A 27262-nucleotide genomic window follows, 5' to 3' on the forward strand; every position below is an offset into this window, starting at 1 on the left:
TATAGTCTGACTGTATAATCGTATGATATGATATGATATTATATTGTCTATTAGTCATTACTCATTAAGTATCCTAGGTATCGAATAAGATAGTACCCACTCACCCACTGATTTGAAGTATTTATCGATTTCCACAAATATCCTTTCATCATTCCACGTCTCCACAATGGAACGTTTGACTACTAGAAATTCACCCCCTCGATGACCGAGGTCAAAAGGTAAATTGCTTAATTAATAGTTTGGATAAACATGCAGTCATGATATAATAGGCCTTAAAACTGCAAACTGTTCATCATCAATTAGGCTTAAAAGTATAATATGATTATTGAATTAATAATATTTTTACAATCAGAAATTGCAGTTATTGCTATTTTTTCATAATAATACCCTTTAATATATAAAAAATCATTTCTAATCATATACTGTCTGTGAAAAAGTATTATAAGTCTAAATATTTTTCCTTCATAAACCTATATACTAAGACAATAAAATAAACCCAAGATATTTTTTATTGATAATATTTTATTTAAATTTAACATCCTATATTCAAGGCTACAATATTATATATCGTATATAGGTACTTAATAATGTAGATTACCTATTATTAATAATTATTAAAACTTATAAATAAATCACGATAATTATTATAATATTATATACAGGGGATTACATAAAAGTGCAAGAATGGACAGCATACAAAATTTTAAGTAGTAAGATAATAAAAAATATCAATAGGGTTAAATATATAAATAGCAATTTAATTAATAATATTTAGAGTAAAATTAATACTTAAATACAAAAAACCAACTTTTAAACTTACAAGTGATTGTTTGAATTGTATTTTTTATAGACACTATAAATGCATGTAAAATAGTTGTAATGAAACGTTTCATTCAGTCTTCGCTTCTTATTGAAATTATGTTATTAAACCAAACAATATGTTGTGCTATCCAACAATAAATGTATTTCAACAGGAAAGGAGAATAAAATAAAAAAGTGCACACATGCTTTTAAAAATATAAATAAAAAAAGAAGAATGGCTAGGAAATTGACTTTACACGTAAGCGAACGTATCGATTAATTAAAATTTATTATTTACACTACTATTTTCATATAGATTTTAGTATTCTCCGCTTTGATGAACTTAACACATTTAATTCTTCATACAATATAGAAAGGTCTTCTTAATTTTTTCGAAGTGCACCAAGTTGAGCTGCTAATGATGTCTCATCGGAAACGAATGATCTTTTCTTATTCACTTTGGCATCTTTGGAAAACTGAAAACAAAATAAATATTGGACGTTAATACCATAGAAGTTTTATTTCTTAATGATATTACATAATAAAAACACACAGAAACAAAGTATTCGATATTCGTATTTTATACTATTCTATAACCTACTGAAAAACTGTAAAAAGTAAAGACCAAAATATTCAAATGTGATGGACTGGAACAAATTTGTTAACTTATATATATATATATATATAATGATATTAAAAGTTGTAATGCAGTGATATTATTAAACAGTAGGTACTTATACATCATGATAAATTATCTATTAAAATTGTTGTATATTTTATATGCTTCCAAACATTTTTATCTTTTCACAAAAAATCTTTACTGCAATTAAAATATATAAATTTGAATTGAACTACAATATTGCGGTCGCTTGATTTGTATTTTCATTTTTTATGGAATAATAAAACTATAGAAGCTGCGAGTATTACGTACAAAATATTAACATTACTATTTCAAAAACAGCGTAACTGGTGTAAGCGACCATTTTTTTTTTGTCCCCGTCCTTATATTATAAATTCATCAGTATCATCAAATTTTAACTTAAAACTTGAAAAGCAACTCATTTGAAAACTAATGTAAGCAAATGAGCTTCAGTCACCCGACACTGCGTTTGTGAAAAGTAACGGATTCAACTATAGGGTGTGGTCAAGGCCATTGATTTTTATTTTACTTATATTTTTTTTAAAATTCCATCAGTTAAAAAAGAAGCACAAAAATATAATAGAAATAAATCATAATAATATCATATAAATCCCATATAATATAGCGTTTAGGATTAAAATATATTGTATAGAGTCTTAGATCTTGCAAAATAGTGAAAACTCAATGTTTAAGATCCAATCAACAATACTTGTGGTTAACCATTATTAAAATATATACCATAATGTTATTAAACAATATAAAGTAAATAATAAATAATGTATTTATATATTCAACTGAGTAGAAAATATATACCCTCTAAATTATATATTAATATTATTATTCTAAAAAAAAAAAATTTCTCTAAGAAAGTATTGTTGACATTTTATTGTTTGATGTTTAATTATCTTTTATAATTCTAAATTATCGTACATAATTTATACACTTTAAGTATCTATACGTTCGTGCAATAAGCAATATCTAACTCTAATAATATTTGAACAATAGGACCTTAGTCCATGGCATATTTTGTCTTCAAGGTACGAGCTTATATACTGTTCATTTAATATGATAATAATATGTCTTCAGCACGTATCGCATTATAGATGAAAATAGATGATTTTTTTCGTTAGGCTTTATTATATTTTATACGGAAAAAAAATTAACAGAGAATAAAAGTCACCTGTGTTATTATCCATGCCCACTTTCAAGCACATGATGAGAGTCATGACGGGTGAAGTGTATCCGTGGGTGTGGAACGGGATGATGTTGTGTGGGTGGTGAGTCGCAGTGTTAACCTAACTACTCTACTTCACTCCCCAAGCAAGAGAAAGAGAGGATGGAGAGAGTCTCATAAATATTCGGTGCGTTACTCTTTCGGGGATTAGCTAGTTTCGGCTGAATATCGCGGGGTCGTTTGTGCGTGTATGACGTCAAGCATGGTATTTCGCAAGCGCTATAGGTGGTTGGGATGGAAGTGGTGATAATATAATGTTAAGGGGTGGGAATTCGAGAAAGGAGAGAAATGGGGTGGGGTTTCATTCAACGCCGTGTTATATACAAGTTTCTATTTTCGGTATTGACGTCATACGCGAAGTTGCCGGCAAATTTCCGACCTCCATTCAAGAATCCGAGCGCCGCCGCCACCGAGAGGTTCCGTATCGATTGTTCCGGCGTTGACGTCACAGTTTGTGGAAAAGTAATACAATTTAAATGCCGGACACGTAAACCATTCTATAAATTATATGATTTTATTCCCTCGCGAGTAAGTGGTGGTTTTGTTTTTTGTTTTTTAGTTTGTTTAATGTTTTAGTTTACCTTAATTCGTGACTGACGACTGTTATAATTTACACTCAGATATAAATTAGGAATTATGAATTAAAAAAACTGATATGAATCAAACACAATAATAACGTGCCCAGACTTAACACGTCAACAAAACTGAATAAACAATCGGATATTACATTTAATGATAAAATTTAATTATTAATTAGATGTCTATTACTTTGACGAGGAGTAGTACTGAATACCACATTATATCTATTTTCTAGCATAAGCATACGAAAACACAATACTTAATAAGCCTATAAAGATTTTGTATCTTTGCTAGGTATGTATTATTGTCTAAAAATTACAATCAAAATTAAAATTAAATGGAAATTGTTTTAAATTAAAATAAGCTTGTACACTAAATATTATATAAACTACTATAATAAAAATACAATATTAATGTAAAGCTAGACTTTTCATCTTTGTCGAGATTTCTGAGAACAGTTTATATAAAGGAAACTAAAAATAAAGATACCATAGTACCTACATAAATTCTTGTAAATATGTATTCAAGGAATAATATTATTGCTATAATATACCTTATAGGTATTTATATCTTAGAAAATGTTAACTGCTTCAGAGCATTAATCAATTAAATAATAATAAAGTTAATTACTATTTATTCATTTTAATAACATTTATGTAATTGTATGGTTAACGCAGCATGTTGAAATATTATATTTCAAGAGTACATTTATTTAGTAATATTAAGTTTGATTAATTTTCAGAAGATCGGTAGACGTAAAAAAATATTCTCATCAACTGATTATTTATTTAATAATAATTAATTTGGAAAATAACTTGGAATCTTAGACACTCAATTCAAAGTATTATTTATAAATATTTTCGATTATAAATATAATATCGTAATACACATCATATTTAGGATAATACTTAAATAAGGATTCATATTTCTATAAGTTTTGATCAATTAAATCATAATATACTAAGTATAGTACCTATATGTATTGACTAAAAGTCATTATATACTATCAACCATCAAAGCAAAAATATAAATAATACATTTAGATAGTTATAAATTATGATTTTTTAATATGTTATAAGATATTATTGATTTATAAATTGAAATTAACGTTAAAACGCTTAAAAAAATTCATTAGCTATCAGTTTCATATCTATACAATTGTGTGGCATGTAAAATATATTTTTTACACAATTTAAATTTCATAAACAATAAATAAGATTTTAACGATATATGATAAAAATATATAAATTTATATAAGCTATGAAGAAAATAAATATTTATTTATTTGATTCATTAAAATTTGAAAATTTTCAAAATCCAATAAATCAACAATTTTCTAATATTTTTTTTTATTTTTCTGAAACGTATTTGTTATTCGCGTAATTTTGTTTATATTTAAAAAAATATGGTTAATTTATAAATTTATTTATTTTTATTTTTAAGGATGTTATTTTACTTATTCTATAAATACAAGTATACCTAAGTATAAATTATATGTATTTACATTTAAATTTTCAAATTGTTGTCTTTAAATTCAGTTGAAATACCTAACGAAAATATTAGCCCGCAGGGTATATTGTAATATATATATATTACTGAGCATTCATTACGCTTTTATATTTTTGAATAAATTAACTTCATGAATATTCAGTGATTATTATTAAAAGTTATTTATTTTGGCCATCGAGATGTTTAAAAACCTAAAAATTTTGTAGTACTAAACGATTAATACATTAAATATAAATTGGTATTTAGATACAATAATAATTAATCTGGTCCTGGTATTATTAAATGTAATGTAGATAATAGTATATAAGTAATAGGCACTATAATATAACTAATAATAACATGTAAAGCAAAATTATTTTAGAAATTAAAATTTAATATAAGTAAGTTATATTGAATTTTAATGAATTTTAATGAATTTTTGTTATTGTCATTTGTGGGTGCATAGCAAATGTTGTATACCTAGGTAGCCTTAGAAAGACGACGATCTATAGAAATATAGGTACAGTAAAGTGGTAAAGTATATGAGTTTCTGATTTTAACATTATAACGTTGAAGAAAATATATAAAATATAATCTTTAAATAAATCAAAAATAATGTAAAATTTGACAATATATTTTAAATCACAAGATAGAAAAATCCAATAAAAATATTCAGGCACTGATTCATTTCAAATTCTACGTTTAATAAATTTTATTACATATTCCACCGTTAAAATTTAAATCAATAATTTTTTTTCTAGTTTTAAGCTGTTTATAAACGCACTATAATATCTTACACGAAGTTAAGATATTTGTTGTTATTTGTGTATATGGTACATAGTATACGTACTGTATAGTGTTCAATGTATAAGGTACCGTCATAAAAAAGAAAATAAACCGATGTCAAACCATTGGTAGATTATACTGAAAGTACATAGTACAGAAACATATGTGGGTTGGAGTAATAAAAAAAGTTTAATTTTAAAATTAACTACGGTATTCTCATAATGAAATCGTCAATGCTTGAACGTTTCCCTAACATAGAACAACGTAGGTACGGGTTACTAACCAATGTCCAACAACCATAATATTTTATTGTGATCTTGAATTTTGTAGCCATACTAGTCGCATTAGAAAATAAAAATAAACTCTAACATTATTGTCGGTACAAAATAGAATAACATAAAAATGACAAAATATTGGATAAAGTTTGTATTTACCTACAATACAGTTGCGTATTTTATCTATGTGACACGATACAATATTTTGTATAGTGCATATTAAATACGAGGTTGTTTAAAGAGCTTTAAAAAAAAAAATTTAATTGAATGTCTTACATTTCTTATTTAGAAGTTACGTGGTTAATTTATATTGTTGAAGGATCGTTTAATGTAATGTATGTATCTTTACCACAGTAACTGATTAATTACCTACTATATTAAGGTAAATGACCCTTTCCTTGTTAATCACCTCGAGAGATGAATTTATCTATATATATGTATCTAAGTAGGTTTCTATAATGGGACTTTCGATTTGGTAAATATTTTTCTGCACTACAAGAGAACTTAACAAATATCTACAAAAACTAAATTAAACACAACATACTCCGTTTTAACTTTATAATGTGTAAATAATACGTTTTTATTTTTATTATTTGTATAATTTTATCACTATCATTTAAAAAGATTTTTTAGTCCATTATACGTATGAAATATTCACGATATAATAATTATTAAGAACACCTTATTTCTATATAAATTTTCAATATTATTAGCTAAATACAGTGGTCGCCGCTTACTTAAAGTTATCACTTCGGCACTGGACAACATGGATAACATGAAGCGACTGAATTCTAAATTAAAATTAAAATATGTACCTACGTAGTACAGCATGTACTTATATTTTTCGATAGTAATATATGATTTATAATATTAGCCATGATTATAATAAGCGGCGATCACTGTAATGGTATTTAAGTCAATTGTATTAATGACCTTCTAAATATATCATGTATAAAGTATGATAATGTGATTTTAAGTTTCAAATGCACATGGTCTTTCCATAATCTATTTCCAATCACTAGAGTGTTTGGTAAATATTGGTAGGTATTGATGCAAACATTTTATAGTTCTTATTCGACTTTGAAATAAATTGAAGTTAAATTTTTTTTACTATATTATTGTAATATAATATTTAGATAGGTACTATCTGACTAATGGTACCCTAAATTAAGGTAATCTACTAATTGTAAGTGGTATGTCTATAGTAGATATATCAAATATAGTACAACGGATTTTTACATGATGGAAATCTAAATCTAACGAATTTTTCGATTTTCCTCCATTGACACAACTTTAATTTATAGATGTCTAGGGGCCCTAATAATAAATGTTTTCTATTATAATGCGTTACTTGAACACAAAGCTATCCTGTGATGCAATTTTAACTACTCCCGGTAGGGACATTATTAAAACTTGCAAACCGTATATTATACGGTACAAGCATATACGATTAGGTGATACCTAGTATATGACATATGTAATACATGGTGTGAGTGTGAGACGTCGATGTGAATATACAAAGTACCTATCTACTATTATGTGTTTCTAAAAAATACGAGAACATATTATGCTTCCGCTTGTATCTTATTGTTAGTTTCAAAATACATAACTATTCTACTTTTCTATTTGGACCATACTTGCATATATTTCTAATTTCTAAAACTTTTGATTGGCGTTAAACAATGTACTATTGATATATTAATTTAACCCACTGTAATGGTGAATATTAAACTAGAAAGGCTATGGAACATTAATATTATCGATTAGTAGTTATACATTTCATTAATAACTCACAAACTACGTAAAAAAATTGAAACTTTGCATACTCTCGTGCGTTTTTTCAACGTATGAAGTTCTTTCTCGGAAAATGACCGGCTATGTTGAGTGTAATTATACTAAAATCGTTTAACAACAAAGTTTTATACGTTATTGTATAGTGTACCATTAACAATAATTTAGCACTAACTATATTAGTTATTAACTAACAACTCTCGAACTCAGTCCAATTGCTATTTTAATATTTTTAATTTACAGTTAAAAAATAATGTTGATTGTCGATCCACTTGCATGTTCCAACAAAATAAATTAAACGCAGCGGACATTTTATGTTAACCGTTTACCGCAATACACTTACTTGTTGGATTTAGCCTATATGATATAGGTACTAAACAGATGAATATTTGTGATTTCCGGAGTGTAAGGTGTGCGTTCTAAACACGCGATAATGTTGTAATCTATAGCTTTATTAATCACAATTATTATTTTTCTTGATCCTTATTTTTCAATAAATTATTGTCAATTATATTTTCATTTTTAATAGTATTTAATAGGTTTAGTTAAAAATCAGTATAGTACAAAAGTTCTAGCTTGGATTCACCTCATTATATATTATTTTTATTTAGATTATTTCTCGTATGTATAACATCTACGAAGAATTCTAATCAACTAAACATAAATATAATATGATATAATATCATTTATTCTTTTTTATATCATATATTTAAAATTTTAATATTAGACCTTAGCGATACGTTATATATAGTACCGACTGTTTAAATAAAACATAAGGTACCTTATTTATAGTATATCCTCATATTTCCTATAGACATACATTAATATCTGTTGTTATCTAAATATGACTTAATTATTCGAATGTAAATTATGTAATAAAATAATAAATTCATTTCAATATTTACAGAATTGTATCCTATAATAACACTAATATTAATTTAATGCCTATTACAATATTGGCAAATGGTGACAGCAGAAAAAAAAATCGTAAATTGCTTTTGGGTAGAGAGTAGGTACTCAAACGCGCGGCTGCCTATCGTGGTGAAAATGGAAAACTGCAGTAATGACATTATAAGTAATACCATTGACTCACTGTACCGGTGTTAACCAACATTCACGCACAGCGGGATTTTTATGATTATTGAATGTTAAGTGTATAGTGTATACTCACATTGCTGTTATGGCCATAATTTCCACGAAGACCACCTTCGGCGATCACTTCCAACAGATTCTCTAAATCTGACTTCTCGCCCGCCGGTCTGGGCAGCACGAACTCTCTCTGTCCTCCGTCCGCCATAGGTAGCGATGGCGCTGCCGCGGTACTCATTCCGTTGACTGTGGAAGTGGTTGTAGTCGTCGACGTAGTCATTGTTGTCGCATTGGTGGTACCGTTGTTAGATTTTAGCTCTCGCAACTGCCGAACGTCATCGTTGTCCAAAGATGATGATGATGACGGTGATAATATGGTCTGCTGAACTCCACCATCCGAAGACCTCTTGATTAATGGCGATCCGTTCGCCCACTGTTTGTAGAAATTACCACGTGATACGGTCTGCAGTGGTGACGACGACGGCAAGTATGATGACGAAGCCGGAACCAGTGGCGGTGGCGGTGTCTGCTCATCAACCGACTTGTAGTGCTGCTTCAATAGGTGCTGTTGGTTTTGTAGCTTCTGTTTCTGCTGTTGCTGCAGCTTGAGAAATATTGGTGGCAGGTGTTGATAGAGCAACGAAGAGGAGGATCCGAAGTCAAGTGGTGACTGATTCTGTTGCCGATCTCGGTCTAGATGCTGTTGTCCAATAGTATCATCCGTTTGCTGCATTTCATCCAAATCGCCATTGATTAAGGATTCCCAAAAGTCGTATAGCTGCCGTTCTTTGGGTGATTTGAACGCGTTTGATGGAGACACTAGGTTCGACATGAACACCTTCCGGAAATTGTGTATCTTGTCCGTCATAGGATACCTTGCCGCAACCATTTGACTGGTTCGATCCCCAAACAACACATCGTCGTCATTGTCATCATCGCGGTCGCGATCACGGTCATCGTCATCGTCGTCATACAACAGATCGTCGTCAAAAACAACACCGCCGCCGCCACCCGATGAAGATAGACTGGTCACCGGATAATAACTGTAACCACCGTAACCACCATAACCAACACCGTAACTCGGATACCTGACTACAGCGTAGTCTAACCGGTCGTACCGTCTGGGACTGGGGTCGTACGTGACTGATCCTCTAGCTTCACTATCATAATAGTCGTCCGGCGACAGTGTTTGTCTCCCGCCGCCCATTATCGCTCCGTATCGAGCCATCGACACCGGATAATGTCTCATCATGTTGCCGTATGGCGATGACGCCCAACTACCGGCCCGGTTAGCTCCATTTGCCCATGTCGGGTTTCCGTATCGATACTGTTTTTGGGTCAACTGTTGTTTGCCATACCGGTTCATGTTGTACACCTGGGCCGTGGCAGGCCAAGTTAGGCATGCGGCCACTATCACCATGAAAGCCACGTTTATGGCAGTCGATAAGTTCATCTGTAATACCAAAAAAAAAAAAATTAATGATCACATAAAATTCGTTATCATCATCCAACTGCGGTGCACACTTAGGTACCTAACTGAATTAATCGAACGTTTTATTAAAAGTATTGTACCTACTGGCTACTATCCATTATCATAAAAACATAATGCATATGTGTGTATTATACTAGTACATAATATATTATTATATTTAGGATGTTTATAATAATTTCAAATGTTTAGGTTTCGTAAAGTTAATATAATATGAATAATATTTTAATCTTATTGAAATATTTACTTTCGATTATTGAAAATCTGAAAATTGATTCTAAATGTTTTTTAATACAGTTGTTAGTTTAGTAAGATTTAATTTCATTATAGGTGTTCGTTATCAAAATATTTTCAGGATGTGTAAAGTAAACTTTAATCTATATAGAACTTAAAATGAAATATAATACTTATATATTTGCAAAAAGTTTAATTTATATTGAACATACTGTTGGCACTGATTAATACAAAATGGTAATTTTAACATTTTTTTCAGTTCAAAAAAATGTTGAAAACCTATAATGTTTATAAAGAAGTTTTTTAATGATAACATAAATTACATTTTAATAAGAAATTTAATTTTTGTTTATTTATAAAAAAATATAGCAATACATAGGTACAATGTTCAAGAATTTTTAACAAATGTTTTATTTTTATTAGAATATTAATATCAAAGTAACTTTTAATTCATTATTAATTGATCGTGGATACAACACTTTCAAGTGTTGTTGCAATAGTTTAAATTACAGTTTATAAATAATATATACTTAAAATTAATATGAAACATAATTAATATTTAAATACGACTCATAACCAAACACAGCGCTTTATATACCGATAAGACATTTTGTTTTTTTAATTTATTGATAAAACAAAAAGTTCTATCTAATAATATACCAAATAATTGTTGTGAAATAAAAATAAAAGTGTCATTGGAAATAAGAATATGTACTATGCAATTATTCAATAATTGTCATGCACCTAATATTAATATTGTTATTTTCAAAATTTAAATTTATTTAATATTTTTAGTATTTACTTAAAAGGAATTTATTGTGAAATACTTAAAATTACATTGACTAAATGGAATTTCGTGGATTTTTGGTCCTGAGTATTTTAAAACCACGCTTGAAGTATAAAATTTTTAAAAATTAAAAAATGTCTTTACCTTTCAAAACGCTTAACTAAAAAAAAATCGTTTGATTCCAAGCCCGCGTTTTATTAAAATATTATTATTGGTTTAATATTATTGTACACTTTATTTTTATTTTACATTATAAAATATAAATTATGTTAAAAATAAATAAACAAATATAATAATAATTCAAGCATATATTATATTTTATAATATTATTTTATTTTATTTTATCCTTAATTATAATCAGACATGGTTACTTGCATAACGGGGCAAACTATAGAGCTCAATTATAATATTTTATATTAGGCCTATCCAGTACTGACTCGGGAAATACAAAAGCAATGACATATGGCTTCATAAAAACGGTAAAAATGTTAAAGGAACCTCATTTAGTATTGAAATATGTTTAAATAGGTACTATAAAAATAGTATGTATACAGAGTAAAATGTACCTACAGTAGTATTATATTACTAGTAAGAATTACTTACGGTTCACTTGTTGGCTATTTTATTTATTTCGTATTTTTCTCGTAAATATTTTAGTCTCTTCTAGTTGCCGTATAAGTACTCTTTCCTTCTTGGTATCGTGATAGCGCCAGAGGCGACGTGTCGTGTGCTCGGCGTTTGTTCTGGAACTGTCACGGTCCGCCCGGCCAGGGTGAGGTTTTATAGGGGTCTGTCGCGACGCCCACGCGTCGCACTTTGAATGAAACCCTCCGTGTTGCCGACCCCGCCACCGAGCGGTGGTCCGATACTCCGATCACTATTTACACGTCTCCCACCCGTACTCCAACCACCGACAACTACCCAGTACCCACCATCCAGCACAACCTATCCCCTTATCCTCAGCGTGCCAATTGTGTACCGTCGTCGTCGTCGTCGTTATTATCATTATTTACCTCCGCTTTTCCTAACAGGTCCCTAAAATCCATATAATATATATATATATATATTTACTATATAGGTTTATACCATAAACCTGCGTGTACGCGTATAATATATAAGTTCGTGTGCGTGCGTATTCCATTGGGAATAGTGCGTGATAATCGTTGCGGTGGTGGCTCGATAATATTATACATGATTACGTGAACGTGTATCGGCTAGGCCTTGAAAAATTAAAAACAATACAGTTACTAAAATACTATAATATGACAAAATATACAAAATACAATATACTGTACATTATATTCATGTACTACAGTTTACCTGTATGCATGATATAAATGTATATTGTAGTTTATATATATATATAATAATGTATATTATATAATTATATACTTTATTGTCTTTATAGTTGCTGTGAAGTACCACCCGTTGCCCCCTTTTAATTCCCGTATATGCAGTGGTTACTGGTTATACGTCGTTTTGGTATCGGAAATACAATGAATTGCTTTAATACTAGATTATCTAGTCTAGATATATTTCTTTCTCTATGAAAAATACATTTTTTATACCTACAGTTTATATCTTATACAGCCACAAAATCCACTACGAATAAGAAATGGTATTGATCCTATGTTTTGGATACGAAATATACCTAAATCAAGTAAGCAATTCGATATGACTTAAAAATCAGAATTTGAAAATACCAAATGTATTATATTCAATATTCATTTTTAAGTTCTTTTAAGTGTATTTGCAGAAGATTCAGAAATACTAATATAATTACTATACAATTTATAGATAATAGCGTGCAAAAATTATGTATGCTAAATGCTTACTCTCAGGCCGGCTCAATGCGGTAACAAAAAGTTATTCAATTAGCACAAAATTATATTTTCTGGGTTGATAAAAACTAAAGGCTGGCCTGCTTGCTCTAATAATGTATTTTTATTTTTTCCCGACTAAGGTAAAATATAAATTCTTTAATTTAAACAAAATTTAAAATTTAAATTGTAAAATTACGTCACGATAGGTCATAGGTGGTAGCTATGGATGCTAAGGAGATTATTTTTTTTTTGAATTTCTGTCACTTAATTCTTTTATAATTTATTTTAACTGGTAAAACTAAAATAAAAACAATATTAGTTAATTAAGTTAGTTATTCATGTTTTATCATGATTAGTAACATGCTAATGATGTTATTTTAAGTAGTTTGTATACATAGCAATTTATTAGTTTATTATTTCACTTCTCATTTTGACAGTTAATTGTTTAAATCACGTCGTGAAATGTACAACAACCATCTTTATTACAATATAAATTAATAAGTAGGTAGGTATAGGAATAGATAGGTACAATAATTGAATAATATGTTATCGATTACCTTATGATGGCCTTCTATGTAAAAATTATTATTTTTTTTTTTTTTACTCTCGTATATTTTTATTTTTTTCACAGTAGAGTTCATCTTGACTAAATGACGAATGACGATTGTTGTTAATTTCCAAAGTAGATTTTTATTCTTACATGTCAACTTTTACAGCGTAATATAACTGTCAGCAGTTTGACTTGGTTTGCACTAAATATGTCCAGTTCAACGTTAAATCAAATTTAAATAAAAAATAATGAGCATATAATATGTTACGTATATAATATATATATATATAATTATGTAAGTATGTATTGTATTTGTGTATACCTAATATATAGATTATAAATATATAAAAAATAACAACGATCGATGAATTTTCGTATTTTGTAATATATACACACACATATAATAATGAATGTAATTCAATTATAGAACCATAGAGAGGAAATATATTGTTCTTTGTGCCATGCTTCGAATAATGTTTGATCTTTATATTATAGCATAGGTAATTGGTATTCCTTGTATTTATGTAAAACGTATTCATCATTATAATTTATAATATATATATATCTTGTACATCGATTTTATATATTCGGTATACTTTATCTCAATCGGTTGATCGATTTTCATGTTATATTTTAAATTTTAATGCTATAAGATTTTTCTACTTGCCTTCATAACGATATTTTTTTACGCCTCATAGTTTAATTAATGGTAGCACTCATTTTTCTGTAAATTTATCGATAAATATAAAATATTGAACCAATATTATCAATTTATTATTATTTATCTATTTATTAATTCATAAGGACTGCAGACAAATGTCCAATTCGCAATATATTTGTATAAATAACAATAATGTATAATATAATTTAAAATAATTAGAAATAACAAAATAAAATATAAATTGACTAATAAACAGAAAAAATAATTATGATAAAACACACAATGTTAATTAAAGTAATTTATTGACTATTTCTAGAAGAGATTAAAATAAAAAATATAAAATAAATTACTACATGTTGCTAGTGTAGTACCTGTGTTATTATTATAAATTTATAATTTATAGGTTTAAAAAAGATAAACTGGAAATCACTCCACTGTATAACCAGCTAATATTTAAAATAAAAATTCAACAAATGTTTTCATGTTTTAATTCTGTAAGAAATTTCTAGAATTCATAAAACATGATGGCTTCTGAAATGCTGACTAACCAATTGAAAATATTTCGGTTACCCGGTCGCCACGAGTAAACAATTTGGTCGACGGTCGCCTCTATCAAGTCTACCATGGTCAGAGTATTAAGTCCGGGGCCATTCTGGATTGTTTAGAATCTCACTAGATTTCGCCGATAAAATATCTGAAAACTTTTCGAACGCATCAGTCCCCGAGCTCTGTAGTAAGGTTCCATAATTCCAGCCATCGTCGTTGGCCTCTTTATCATTTCAATGCTTGGTTTACAAAATATGCATTGATACAATCAAGAACTAAGATTAATCTCAGTTCATGAGAACAATACTCACGTTGACCTGCAGGCAACTCCGATGATCAAGCAAAGTGTTCACAGCGACAGCGCACTTTATCATGTCGTGTTCGATGTTCGTAATTTCGTATATTCAATAAGTAAGAAAGTAAATATGTATGCAAGTGTAGGTATGTGAGCAGGAAAACAGTTAACAAATATTGTTGATATTTGGTAACACATTGGATACCTATAAATTATATAATATTCAACTGTACCTATATGACACGGTGACGGTGTAGTCACTATTTTAGTCAGTAGCCACAGTGTCACACTACATCAGAAACTTTGGTGAAACACACAGGATAATAATATTTTATTATGTTTTACATATCTGTGGTGAAATTAGACTTGAACGAACATCTATGGAACTCTAGCCTTGCGAAAATTAATATATATATACGGATATACCTATGCTATATAAATATATAGATATATATTAATATAAATATATATTCTAATTTTTCAAAATCGTATCGATAGAGCACAAAGATATATTAAACTTATATAGTTATGTAGTGAGATCTACCGGAGTACTTTGGAACTTTTTCTTGTCACTATGAATATTTTCAGTACAAATATTGAAAACTATATAACGATTGAAACAATAGAATAGTACCACACTAGTACACTACGTCACTACGACTACAATTTATACTTATATAATATTGACTTAAGGTATATGGTATAAGGTATAACCTATCTATAGCACTATACAGATTATTTTAGTATTAATAAGTTTATTATATTATACTTATATATATATGCGGTAACTAAATGGCTACATCATTTTATATATTGTGATAACTAAAATATAATATACATAAAATATAGTATGCAATATATTATGTAATTTATTATTTTCTCTCTATAAGCCCAATAGACCATGTTTTCGAGGGCATAAATATTAAAAAATAAAAAATAAATAAATATATATATATAAAGTGATAAGCATACCAGTATTGTAATTATTTCGTGCTTATAAAGTCTTATCAAATAAGTATTAATTTTCAACTAAAAATACTGAAATTACAATATATACCTAGATAATAATATATTAATATAGATATACCTACTTAAGTCGTTTATCGCCATAATCGGGGATTCGGATGAACTAAATCGGATTTGCCAATTATTAGCGAATATATATAAAAATAGCAAGGTAAGCGGTAAGCAATACTTTTGGTTTATACATCGAGGATTCTAAATATAATATATTGCATTGTATATATTGTATATATTTTGTATATATTCTTGCGTATCTTGAGAATTTTAGATTTTTAATACTTTTTTCTCAGTTCAGTGCTTTTTATTTACTGTAATATGCATTTAATTAATTTAATTTTGTATTTTTCATACATATTATTATTATTTGAATGAAAACTGTAGACAAAGTTATAATGATAACTACTCAGAAATAATGAAAAATAAATAATATTATTTTATTACATTCAATCAATATCTTAATTTTATTGAAATTTTATAATATTATTATCTTTTAAAAAGAAAACAATGCTTTTAAGACATATTAGGTGTAGCAAATATTTAAAGATATTTTTAGTTAATATTATAACACTTTGGTAATGTAAGTGCTATAATACTTTAGCTCTGGCCATAACATTTTACAGCAATTTTTATGCCACCTAAAAAAATTCAACCATACATTTTCATCAATAAAAATTAACAGTTGATTAGGAATTTTTATCTTGATAGTTTATAGTTTGGGTACATTCTTAATTTTCAATTATGCGATAACGTTACTTTTTGCATTTATTTGAACATAAATAAGACACAATTCAAATAAAAGAAATTTAATACATTCACACATTTTAAAACACATACAAAAATCATCTACTATCTAAATCTAAACGTTTATATTTTTTATTATTTCATATAATTAATGAATTATTTATTTGTTTTTAGTAAAAAAATTGCACTTTTCTAAAATTAATGAGTATTTGAGCGTTCATAAAATTATTCAAATATTTATGGGCATTGTATTGATACAGATGGTACATTAGATTTTTATATTATTCTGTATTAAATTAAAGATGTCTTGCAGTTTATTACTTTGCTGCACAATAATTTGTACATTGAATCAATCTAAAATAGAATTGTAAGCGTTATCGAACAGTTGATGGTTTTTAATAACAAATTCTATTCTGTAATAATAATAATAATAGTATAAAATAATATGCGCGCGTATTTATTGAGATTCTTACTCCCACCGTTGTTAGTTATTACCATATTATATTATAGCCGCCGTTACGCAACATGACGGTCATTCAGAGACTGCTTTAAGTTGTTAGATCAGTATTACATCGGTTATTTTAACTGGCTGTCGTCCGTAGTTTCGTTAATCTCGTGTTGTTGTTTAGAACTCCAGACGAACGATGAGAACGTTTGCACTTTCAACAGCATTCTGTAATACTGTAAGTATATTATTATAACAAAAGTAATAAAATGTCATTGCTTATACAATTTAATATTATTTAATAATAGATAATTAAAATAAATTCTAAATATACTTCTGAAAATATGTAGATATAGGTGTACCTTTAACAAATGATATAAAAAATGTATATAAATGTATTCATGATATTTATTACGCGTGCCTACACACTATTTCAAGCTAATTCATGTTTTAAAACTTGTGAAGCTGCGACTAACAAGTGTTCGTGATACCATCCAGCAAATTAAAATGCCTATATTATCTTGTTTCGAGAGTGTCATTTGGGTGGCTGCTCTCATCAAACGTAACATGTACTATATAATTTATTGAAAACTCTTTTTATTATTAAAATTAATTGTTTTGATACCTTATATATATTCTGTTTCACATTTACTCGTTGTGCCTAAGGTATAGATTGTAAATTTCTTTTAAAAATAAAAATAAATAAAAAATATTACCTTGTTATTGTTTCATAATATTTTTTGAGGAAATATGGTGCTATTTAAAATATTCTAAAAAATACTAATTACACATATTTCAACTTAATCGTATTATATATTTTTACGTTAAAGGTTCTAGTGAGTACCGTAAAACCTCTTTACAACGGAATAGCTTGATACCAACTGATTTTTTCGTTCTAAAGTCGTTTTTCAACTATAATTATATTATATTATATTATATTCACGTTTAGCTGTTAGTTTAAAAATCAAAGTGAATTAGCCTCTTATAAAATTTAAAGATAAGAACATTATCTGTGTTCGTATTTTGTATCTCTACTTTAAAGTCGGAGGAAGACATATAAAAAGCTCTAAGCGATGGAGCTATCATCGACAACATACCTAATCGAAAAAGACGAAATATTGTTGGAAGTGATAAAGACAGTGAAAAACAACTTTTTTAAGTACACTCTAAGATGTTTCATTTAATTTTTAATACATTTAATCTACAGTGCTCAAATCTAATTAGGCACTGTATACAATTCCCGCGAGTAATGTTAACCTATTCCAACTTTGCCCTTGAAAATCGGGCATTGTGCACAGTGCCCAACTTCCTACATTGCCCATTTGCCCGTATCATACGTATTAACACTTGTACTCTGATTTTTGAAAATTTTGTAAGGTTTTAGTGGTTTTACAATATATTAATTTTATATAATAATACACTATAATATAGTAATGAAAAAAAAAAAAAAAGTTTTGTATTTTATATTATATTATTATACCATTTTTATACCTCGTGGCTAGTATTATATGTGTATTATTTCATAGAACAATTATCTTTTGAATTATACCTACAATGAATTATATAGTAGAGGTTCGATAGCTTGAATCTCAGGTGGGATAAGAATAATTTTGACTTATGTAGTTCTATACCTCAAAACACAACTTAGAAACTTATAAAAAGGCAAAAAAAAAAATTCGTGTTATTGAAACTTCGCAGTACCTAATAATATATTTTATTATAAGTACCTAATATTCAAAATATTTTTATTTTAAAAGTGAACCAAAATCACATAAGCATTGAAACATTGCTCATGCAGTTATGCAAATGCATTAACGATAAAAGTAACAAGTAAAAGAAACAGAAATTTAGATTTCTATGAAATAGATTTCAAAGAAATATTTTGTTGTTTTGATGTGTAGTATTGTATTTAAAATTAACAAGAAATTCGAAAAAAATATATTAATGAATCATAATTAATGCTGAATTAATAATAATGAATAACAATTATAAATACATTTATCGTAATAATTTTGTTTTTGTAAAAAATAATTGCATAATATAATTTTATACGTGTAGGTATGTAGTGTGTTCGTATATAATAAATAACTGTATCCCTACCATTAGAAATAAACATCACCCATGCTGCAATATATCGTTTTTGTGTACGGAATAAATCTCAGTATAATTTTACTTTGGTGAATATTTACTTTTATTTGTATTTCCTCTTAATTTTCAGATGCAACTATTGGTTTTGTTAACTTTGTTGTTATTGTTTGCGGAAAAATCATCTAGCGATGAACATAAACTACAACAGGTGAAACCATTGAATATATTGGCATTTTTGCCAACTGAAGGTAAAAGTCATTTCATGGGCTTTAAACCATTACTCGAAACTCTCGTTTCCAGAGGGCATAATGTCACACTTGTGGCACCATTTGCACTGGATGGCGCTAAACGGCCGTATCGTCACGTCAAAGTGGAGCAAACGTTAGGAGGTAATTTTAAAAATCTCGATATTGTATATTATATTTTACAGCCGTGTGTTTATGATTTTTATTTCCCCAAAACACAAACACAAGTTGGTAAAACACTTTTCGGGAAATTATTTAATTGTTTATTTATTTATTTGATGGCATACAACAATCTATGTGGTGTTCAATGTATAACAAATAGTAGGTACCTAATAAGTAGATTCAGAATCAAAAATAGTGAGTTTTTAAAAAGAAAAAGAATAAAAATGAGTAATAACTTAAATAGAATTTCATTGAATAAAATATTAATTAAGTATTTTGGTAGCATGAAAATTAAAATAATTTTTGACACTGGACACTGGTAGAGTATATTCTGTGTTATGGTGAGTCATGGTGACCATGATAGGTGAGCTGGGAAATTTTATCAAAATAGAATTTTATTTGTTAATGTATTATAATGACAAAAATTCAGCAACCTTTATGTTTACAACGAGTGATTATTTTTTGTTTTTTTTTTTTTCAAGATTTTGACATGCTAAAAGTGGCGAAATACGTGAACCTCGTGCCCACGCCATTGCACTTGTGGTGGTTCGGGCCACACATCAGCGAGACAAGTCTGGATAAACCGTCAGTGGCGAATTTCATAAGAACTGACCGGTCATCTTTTGATTTGGTGCTGTTCGAGAACTTCTACCACGAGTGTTTCGTGACCATCGGGCACAAATACAATGCCCCGGTGGTACAGCTGCTGCCATTCTCAGCCAATTCCAGGATTTCACAGTGGCACAGCAACCCGTACAACCCAGCGTACATTCCGGACTTGACCAGTGCATTCGGATCCAACATGACGTTCGCGCAGCGCACCACAAACGCAATATCCGCGTTTTTCTACACGGCCGTCTCCCGGCTAGTGTACCTGCCACGGCAACGGGCCGTGGCCGACAAACACTTTGTGTACCCGGGCCACGAGCGCCGTCCCGATCTCATTGACATGCTCAGAAACGTATCGCTGACATTGGTAAACAGCCACCCGGTCATCGGTTCAGCCGTGCCAATGGTACCCAGCTTCGTGTATGTGGCAGGCATGCACTGCGTGCCCGCCGGACCGTTGCCCGAAGTAATTATTATACCATCATATTATTATAGTGTATAGCCTAAGCACAGCATGCATAAATCGACTTTCTAGCATTTATTTTTATCCTGATTTTGTCCAATATCCATCCTATTAACTAAAATCTTTAAGTTTTTGTCGTAAATTATCTAGTACTTATTTTCTAAGGTATTCAGTGTTTGATTTAAAAAAAATATATAAAAACTAAATTATGAGGTTCTGATTTCGGTAAATACTACCCAAAGTTTGTGAGGTTCTGTCAGCGACGTCAGCTGTGTTTAATGTTGTGTGTCTGTTTTTGGCTACACGTCAATTATGGTATATAGTTCCACCTGGATTATTTTTTTGCACCATTGAAAATGTATGTCTTATTTTTTGGTGCTCATTACAGGACTTAAAGCAAATAATGGAAAGTGCTAAGGAAGGTATAGTTTACTTCAGTTTGGGATCGGTGGTAAAATCATCCAAAATGCCCAAGGAAACAGTGTCGTTATTACTGTCGGAATTCTCGAAAATCGAACAGACCGTCCTGTGGAAATGGGAGGCTGATGACATACCACAACTACCAAAAAATGTCATCGTTCGAAAATGGTTTCCCCAAAACGATATTCTAGGTATGTGTATTAATATTAATATAACTGCTTGTCAAACCTCGTATGTATTAGGTAAGTAGGATATATATTCTGATTTCTGATTTTATACAACATATTATTCATTGCAAATACATCAACAAAAATAGAGGGAAGGATTAGTTTTAACAGAAATAAGTCATTGTGGAATTTTATTATTTAATACTTTGTAGATAGGTTGTACATAAACATTGGTAAAACTAATTTGCTTCAAATAAAAACTTATTTATTGAATATATGCTCTTAATAAATTTAATAAATGCCTTTTTTAACAATGAAAAAAATCGTGTTCGCCAAATTTTAGGATTTTTTATGTTAATTGAATTGACAATTTTAAATATATTATTATGAATTCATTTTAAATATTAATTATTTATTTTACTATTTAAACTATCCAAAATAAATTGATAAGTACCGTCTTAAAATCTGAATTGAATTTGTGTGTACTGACTACCTAACTGACAACAATCCAAAAATATTAAAAGGAAAAAAATATGCAATTGCATAGAAATCCGGGCTCTACTTATTAGTAATAACTAATTACTAATATAAATTATTGCGTTTTGACTTTTGACAAATAATAAATAAAGTATAATATATAAATTCGAGTTTACAAACAATGTATGTTATATTTATGGATACACATTAATTAATGACTGCAAATTATGTATTGATATATACATTTAATAAACTATAGCAACAAAAAATGAATGTATTAAAAAATAGTCCACACATAAATTATTAAAAAAAAACATTTGATGTTTAGAATACGCTTGTGCTTAATAATTTTTAATGCATTGTATTATTTTTTTCTTTGTTAATATGAATTTAGATAAACTATATTTTTTATTACACAAAATAACATTTAAATGATTGTGTAGTGTATTTGAAGGAGAGAAATAATGGTTCCAATAGACTTTAACACCGGAAAGTAGATAATATGCACCATGCACGTATAATCACGTAATCACTAGTGGTACTGCACTACTGCAGGTGGAAACTTTACAATACAATGAACGTCGATTTGTGAACACAAAAATAAATTATTGTGTACATTTCATATAATTATCAATGATTATTTTTCATAATTTTAAGTTACGCAAAAAGTTGAAAATAAGGAAGTGTTTAGAGATAGTTTCCAAATTATGAAGACAACGTATAAATTGTTTAAATATTATATTATTCACCTTTTATCATAATGCTGTGTCAAAATAATATGTAATAAAATATAATAGAGATAATTATTATAATATATATGTGCTATATATATATATAGAATTTACTATTTTCAGAAAACTGTATTCCGTCTGAATAATACATTTTTTGTTTAGGTCATAAAAACTGCAAATTATTTATCACTCACGGTGGAATACAAAGTACCACTGAATCCATCTACCACGGAGTGCCAATGTTGGCCATACCTGTTTTTGGAGATCAACAGGGTAACTCACTACGTGCACAGTATCAAGGCATAGCTATACAAGTTCCGTACTTCGAATTGACGCACGAGGCATTTGGAAGTGCTCTACACAAGCTCCTCATCGATCCGACGTGAGTACAGTGTAAAAATTCTTAAATATATCTTTGACAGTTTCAAACATACCTATATTATTTTGAGAGTCCAAGACGATGTAATTTATTAAATTATTACATATAATCATTTATTAGCTAGGGCAAAGTATAATAATTTATCAAAAATATTAACATAATGTTTTATGGCATACATTTTACGTTTTCCATGTACAAACAAAACAAAAGTACCTACATAAAAAAATATTTGAATTTGAAATGCCTCCGCGACACTGTCGTCTTATTAAATATATTGTATGTGTTATTTAATATTTATTTAATTTGTAAAACTTTACCAACTTCAGACGTAAAAACACAAAGAGGAGAGAATTAATCCCCACAACATATTTCAAACTCTATAGATCTATCGCGAATACTCTTATAACTATAAAATATATAATATGAATAATCAAATATAATAATATTACAACATGCTCATTATTGTGATTAATCATTTATGCCATCACACGTCATTGCCATTTATCATTTATAGGTAGGTACATCTATATCGACTTTATCAGAAGTCTTGTCCCCATGATTGTAACCACCAACCATTATGAAATTAATATCGATATACTGCTGTCACGTCGTCGCGCGATGTGTCTCATTTATCACTCGTCGTTCCAATTCTGTTTAATTTAACATTAATTGTTTGATTTTTTTTTAATGTTCTAGACATACACGATTGACTTGAATGATTCAAATGTCTAACAATTTATTGTGCTTTTGGTTAAGTAAAGTTTTGGGTTGAAAGTGTGATAAAAAAAATATCTACCTATGGTGGCATAATAGAATGGAAATTCGTCACAAATAGTATTTAGATTATTAATAGATAAGCGTTCTATTTTATTTTTCTGCTGCTTTAGTTGAAGAAAACATTTAAACATAGATAATGAAAAACTTACTCGTATTTTTTTGTGTTGGTGTATTTTCAATAATATGCATTTATATTCATAGCTTTAGCCTGTAGATGTGATAATAGTGATAATACAGTTGAACCTTGATTATCCGAACTAATCGAGACCACACCGTGTTTGCATTGACGAAAGTTCGGATGATGAAAATTTAAAAATAATATTGTTTGTACAATGAATACAAAATTATTATTATCAACTTATTATACACACTTATCATAATATATACGTACTATATATTATACGTACTTACACATTACATAATATGACATAATATTGTGTATTTGTGTTATACTACTAATTCAAATATAAAAATATTACTAAATATTATATACTTATTGTTATGTATCTATTTTACAAACTGATCAATTTCTATTTGACGAATTGCTGCAACACCCTAATAAAATGCGACCGGAAGGGGGGGGGGGGTACGTCCTGATATTTTATACGCATCGACATTCGAATTAAAGAACGTTTCGGATATTACATAAATTGAAACGAAATAACGCTTGGATATATTAGATGACTCATAAAACGAAGGTTTGGATAATCGAAGTTCTTCTGTAATATGATTTTGAGGATTTTTAAAAATGAATCGAATGAGTGAGCATACAATAATGTGCGTATAATAATTCCACAACCGACTGTATAGTATAATAATATAGCCAATATAGGTACTAATTAGTAGGTGCCTACACGAAATTGAATATTTAAAAATCAATAAAGTAATTATTAAACATTCGTTCCTATAATCAGAGCCCAATTTAGGAATTTTGGGGCCCGGGTCAAATTTTTTAATGGGGCCCCAAAATTAATTATTATCTAAATTTTAAATAATCAACTTAAATTATAAATGTAGTCTTTATGCTATATAGATTTGTTATATTCAATTTATTTAAGATTATAAATCAATTATACCATAATAATAATATATTCCTAATTTTAAAACTGAAGATCGACATATATTTATTTATTTGCATTTTTTTATACTAGAACATAAAGTTCATACAATATAATGTATCGTGTATACTACACTTTTATTGCGATCGACCAACAGTCCAATAAAGATCGACTGATTGGTGACGCTTCTTAATTCCTGATTTTGATTTGTAAAAGTTTTTTAACAATTTAGAAAAAAAGTTGACAATAAATTTGGTTTTGGTTATTTTCAATTGAATATTTGTAAAAAATTTGGAACGGTCGCGACGTTTAGACGCTGTTTGTAAAACCGTTTTGACGCAGCGTTTGAATGCCGCGTCTAGTGTCGACTAACCGCAAGGTCCGGACGCTGTAAGGAAAACGTACCTTAATTACTTAATAAATATTAATAAAAATGAAACGATGAAATTAAAAATATGAATATAAATAAAGAAATGTAATAAAGTGCTTTTGACCAACTTTATCTTAAAACTTATTAGCTTATGTAATCAATTAGAAAATAATTTATTATAAATTCCATTACGATACCTACGTGACTAACGAAACTACGTAACCAATAATACCATACAATTATTTCAAAATGCCACTTTAATAATTAAATATCAACAGAGGCTCGGGGCCCCAAATAATATCGGGGCCCGGGGCTGCAGCCCCCCTAGCCCCCCCTAAGTTGGGCTCTGCCTATAATTTATAGTTTTGTATATAAAAATATTATGATTAAAGTGTAATATCTTACCTACAATTTATTCGAAATCACAGGTACCGGGAAAATTCCAAAAAGTCGTCAGCTATGTTCAGGGATAACCCGCTACCACCGCTGCAAAAGGCTGTGTTTTGGGTTGAGTACGTTGCCAGGCATAACGGTGCGAAACACCTACGGACGGCTGCCAACGACCTTTATTGGTTCCAGTACATGTTGTTGGACGTCCTGTTGCTGGTGTCGTTCGTGGTCGTATTGATGGCGTGGACGACCAAAAAAATGCTCTGCTATGTGTTCAGCCGGTGTTGTCGCAGCCGCCGAAATATCACCTCGCCAACATCAACGGAGAAAAAAACGCAATGATAATAACAAGCATCCCAATAATACAATTTACTTTCGTTCACTCGAAATTCAAGGGAAGGGGGGGTCAAGTTGTTAAAAATACCGGTATATCAAAAACCAATCGATCGTGAAGAGCATTTAAAGGATAATTTTTAATATTTGATATAAATATATTATGATATCATGTTGACTGTGTTGTATAACAATTCGATATTTTGACGAAAACCTTGAACGTCTATCTATTGCATTATACTATATTATTTCTACACGACATTTACATAATATTACTATAATTAGGTATGTTGTAAACAAATCGTGTTAACAATAATATTATATCGTAACGGGATAGACGTACCTAATCCATAACGTTCGTCTCGTCGCCAGCCTGTCTACACGGAACGTTAATAGCTACCTATCTAGTATCTATTGCCAAAAGTCGTAATCAACCAATATATCGTATATCGTGTATAGATGTTTATATTAAATTCCTTTCCACGTGACAACTGAAAAATTAAAATTTTTTTGAAGAAAAAATTTAAAACTATATTGTGCATGAATAATAGTATGTGTAGTGTAAAACAAACACAACCAATTTCTATTTCGAAATTCGTCGTTTGGAAAAAAATATATAAGGATGAAAAATGAGTGATTCAATAATCAGCACGGTTCTGTACGGTAAAATCAATATTATAATATATGTATTAATAAAGATAAAGATTTTTTATTATAAATACGTTTTGTTACTAAAATAGGCTCGTAACAGTATACATAATATATTCACACTGATAAATGAAAGCGATTACAAATTTCTTAATATTTTTTGAAATCGTGTATTCATAAATTTAATTTAATCTATATACTTTTTAAGCGTTTATATAATTTAAGTTTTATTGAAAAAATGGTAGGTTCCTACCTTATATATTTTTTGTCTTAACTCATAATAATGTATAACATATAGTTTATCCATATTTTGTTATATTAAATTTATTTATTATAATATTTTTATAACACTAAATGTATAATTCTCTACAAAACTAATTTTTTATACCTTTTTTTACTAACTTTTTATGTAGTAGTGGGTTCTACACTTCTTCCATTGAATAAATACTACATCTACATATAATGGTTGTATAAGACATAAGAGTATGTAATTAAGAAATACATTTTTTACTCATTCGAGTCACAATAATGAATAACAACACGCATGTTTATAATTTTAATTATTTGTCTGCAATTTTTGATATTTTTATTTATTTTTTATTGATCTATTATTGTAATTATTATTATCATTTTAATGTATAAGAATATTTTTAGTATACATATATCTA

The 27262-nt window shown here is 28.7% G+C and overlaps 2 protein-coding genes across 3 annotated transcripts; one reads left to right on the plus strand and one right to left on the minus strand.

Moving 5' to 3' along the window:
* Positions 1-1071: 1071 nt before the first annotated feature.
* On the minus strand, positions 1072-11982 carry LOC107165343 (uncharacterized). Of its 2 annotated transcripts, XM_015513529.2 has the most exons (4): positions 11797-11982; positions 9802-10136; positions 8766-9726; positions 1072-1277 (listed from the first exon to the last, which is right to left on the minus strand). In XM_015513529.2, exons 2-4 carry the CDS (start codon positions 10134-10136, stop codon positions 1185-1187), a joined length of 1389 nt encoding a protein of 462 aa, XP_015369015.2. In that variant the 5' UTR covers positions 11797-11982; the 3' UTR covers positions 1072-1184. The 2 variants fall into 2 exon arrangements, with proteins under 2 accessions (XP_015369015.2, XP_015369014.2); XM_015513528.2 differs by having other exon boundaries at positions 8766-10136; positions 11797-11981.
* Positions 11983-17359: 5377 nt separating this feature from the next.
* On the plus strand, positions 17360-26124 carry LOC107165341 (UDP-glycosyltransferase UGT5-like). Its single transcript, XM_015513525.2, has 6 exons — positions 17360-17515; positions 19496-19754; positions 20255-20847; positions 21233-21455; positions 22802-23021; positions 25652-26124. The coding sequence occupies exons 1-6, from the start codon at positions 17477-17479 to the stop codon at positions 25953-25955; spliced, it is 1638 nt and encodes a 545-aa protein (XP_015369011.2). The 5' UTR covers positions 17360-17476; the 3' UTR covers positions 25956-26124.
* Positions 26125-27262: the final 1138 nt, after the last annotated feature.

Source organism: Diuraphis noxia, unplaced genomic scaffold (assembly GCF_037042655.1).
Source record: "Diuraphis noxia isolate RWA-SAM2 unplaced genomic scaffold, SU_Dnox_SAM2 contig0003, whole genome shotgun sequence".
Lineage (NCBI taxonomy): Eukaryota > Metazoa > Arthropoda > Insecta > Hemiptera > Aphididae > Diuraphis > Diuraphis noxia.